Source organism: Galeopterus variegatus, unplaced genomic scaffold (genome assembly GCF_000696425.1).
Source record: "Galeopterus variegatus unplaced genomic scaffold, G_variegatus-3.0.2 Scaffold6205, whole genome shotgun sequence".
NCBI lineage: Eukaryota > Metazoa > Chordata > Mammalia > Dermoptera > Cynocephalidae > Galeopterus > Galeopterus variegatus.
In genome coordinates, this window is record NW_007732316.1 from 19,008 (window position 1) to 20,880 (window position 1,873).

Genomic DNA, 1,873 nt, shown 5'->3' on the forward strand with positions numbered 1-1,873 from the left:
CGTAAATTAAAATTCAGTTATTCTAGAAAATCCAAGTGAGAATTTTTTAAAAAGGCACTATTATTCATTTTAAAGTGTTTAATCACAGATGAGACAAAAAGTTAACGGTAGGAGAGGCTGGGGGAAGGGTGCACAGGTGTTCACTTGACCCTTCTTGCCCCTTTTCTGTAAGTTTAAAATTATTTCCAAATAAAAAGTTATTAAGTGTTTAATCAAAATATATCATTCTGTCCTTAAAAAAAAAAAGGAAAGGAAAAATAAACTTCAGATCAGAAAATCCTCCACTGATTCAAGAAAGAAGCACCCCCCGTGCACCCAAAGCCCGGCTCCCTCGTGACTGTTACCGTTAAGGTGGAGACCACGCAGACACAGACAGAAGGACTTTGGGGACGAGCTTCAGCATCTTGTAAGACTTTAAAAAAATTTTTTTATTAAATACCAAATAGAAGTTTGAGGTAATGTGAACAATGCCCTGCAGCACAATTCATTTGTATTACACTTAAAATCTTAATGAATACTGCATATCCAAGCCATTAATATCAAAGTGGTCTGTGAGCCTGTTTCAGAATGCTCTATTGCCTCGTGAAGGAAGATCACCAAGCAAGCATTCTCTGACACATTTATAATGACTGGCATTGTTCCTCAAGGAAAGTGAAAAACATTCTAGCTTCTTTACTTGCAGATCTCTTTGAATGGCCCTTCTTTCATCTAAGCAACCTGTCATTCCAATTTTGAAAGCAGGCAAATAAGATGGTAGTCTACCGTCTCTGAGGCTTTTGTTGAGAGTGTAATTCTAGTATTTCAATGCAGGTGTTCTGAAGTTATTTTAAAAAAACAGCAATCTTCACTTCCAAATCATTATTCCTTTGCAAGTAAAAGCTTATCATCCTTGGTCTCATTTTTTGAGCTAGGCCTCTTAATCAGGCTAGACAGGACTTCCTCGTGCTCTTGTGAAATGCCTTCACAATGAGAATACATTAATTAAATCAAGAAGCTCCTTTCCACTTACCTTCAGGAATTGCTCTAAATATCAAGAGTGATTCATTGATCTGCCTAGAAATTTTATAAGCATTCTCTTGAAATCTGTTTGCTGTATTCTCTTGTGCATTTAGCAAGCTCCAAATCTGCATGATGCAGATTTTCATAACTGGAAGGAAGAGCACTGACGTACTGGTCATTGTGGAGTCACGTAGAAGTTCGTTTGTCTCTCGTAATGTGGCATTAACTCTGGACAGGCCAGTTGACGTACTCAGCAGCTTCTGGCTCAGTCACACCACGTCCTTCAGTGTGTTCACTGCACTCCTGTTTGCAGATGTGGCCAGCTCTTTGATTTTGGCTCCCTTGTCTGTCACACCTAAAATATATGTGTATACAAGCATGCACCCTGGTGTTACCCACAGAGAAAAGTATAAAACTCCAACAAATGTAATTTTACACAGAAACATGTTACAGTGATTTCACTGATTGTTTGAACATAAAATGGGGCTTCTCATTTTTAATGGCAATATTAAGGATCCATATCATATGCTCCACTGCCCCCTTGCAGAGACAAATGAAATAATTGGGGTAACAATTCCCTGGAATATGATTTCAGTACACAGTGAGATCCCCAGAGCCACTGCTAATCACCATGTCCTCAGCATCTTATGTATTAATAAACTAAACTTCTTTATTTGGGCCCTTTTCTATCACCCCCTCCTCATCATCACTAAACACATTTTCCTCATGGTTTCATGTCTGGACTAGAAGATTTTGGAACTTAAGTCTGCAGTAGAGAAGCAAGTGTCCCAGGCTAGAGGAAGTGGTGTTTACTCATGGGATCAACTGGCTGCTAGAAATAACAGTAGACTAAAGACTAAAAAGTCACTCAAGG

At 38.7% G+C, this 1,873-nt stretch overlaps 1 protein-coding gene across 1 annotated transcript in view; it reads right to left on the reverse strand.

Annotated features, from left to right (window-relative positions):
- The window catches only part of LAMA1 (laminin, alpha 1), a gene marked incomplete at its 3' end in the record, with an annotated part of 112,327 nt that overhangs the window by 18,521 nt on the left and 91,933 nt on the right, over positions 1 to 1,873 (reverse strand). Inside the window, 1 exon segment of the mRNA XM_008590575.1 lies at positions 1,010 to 1,354. Within this exon segment, the coding sequence (XP_008588797.1) occupies positions 1,010 to 1,354 (345 nt within the window).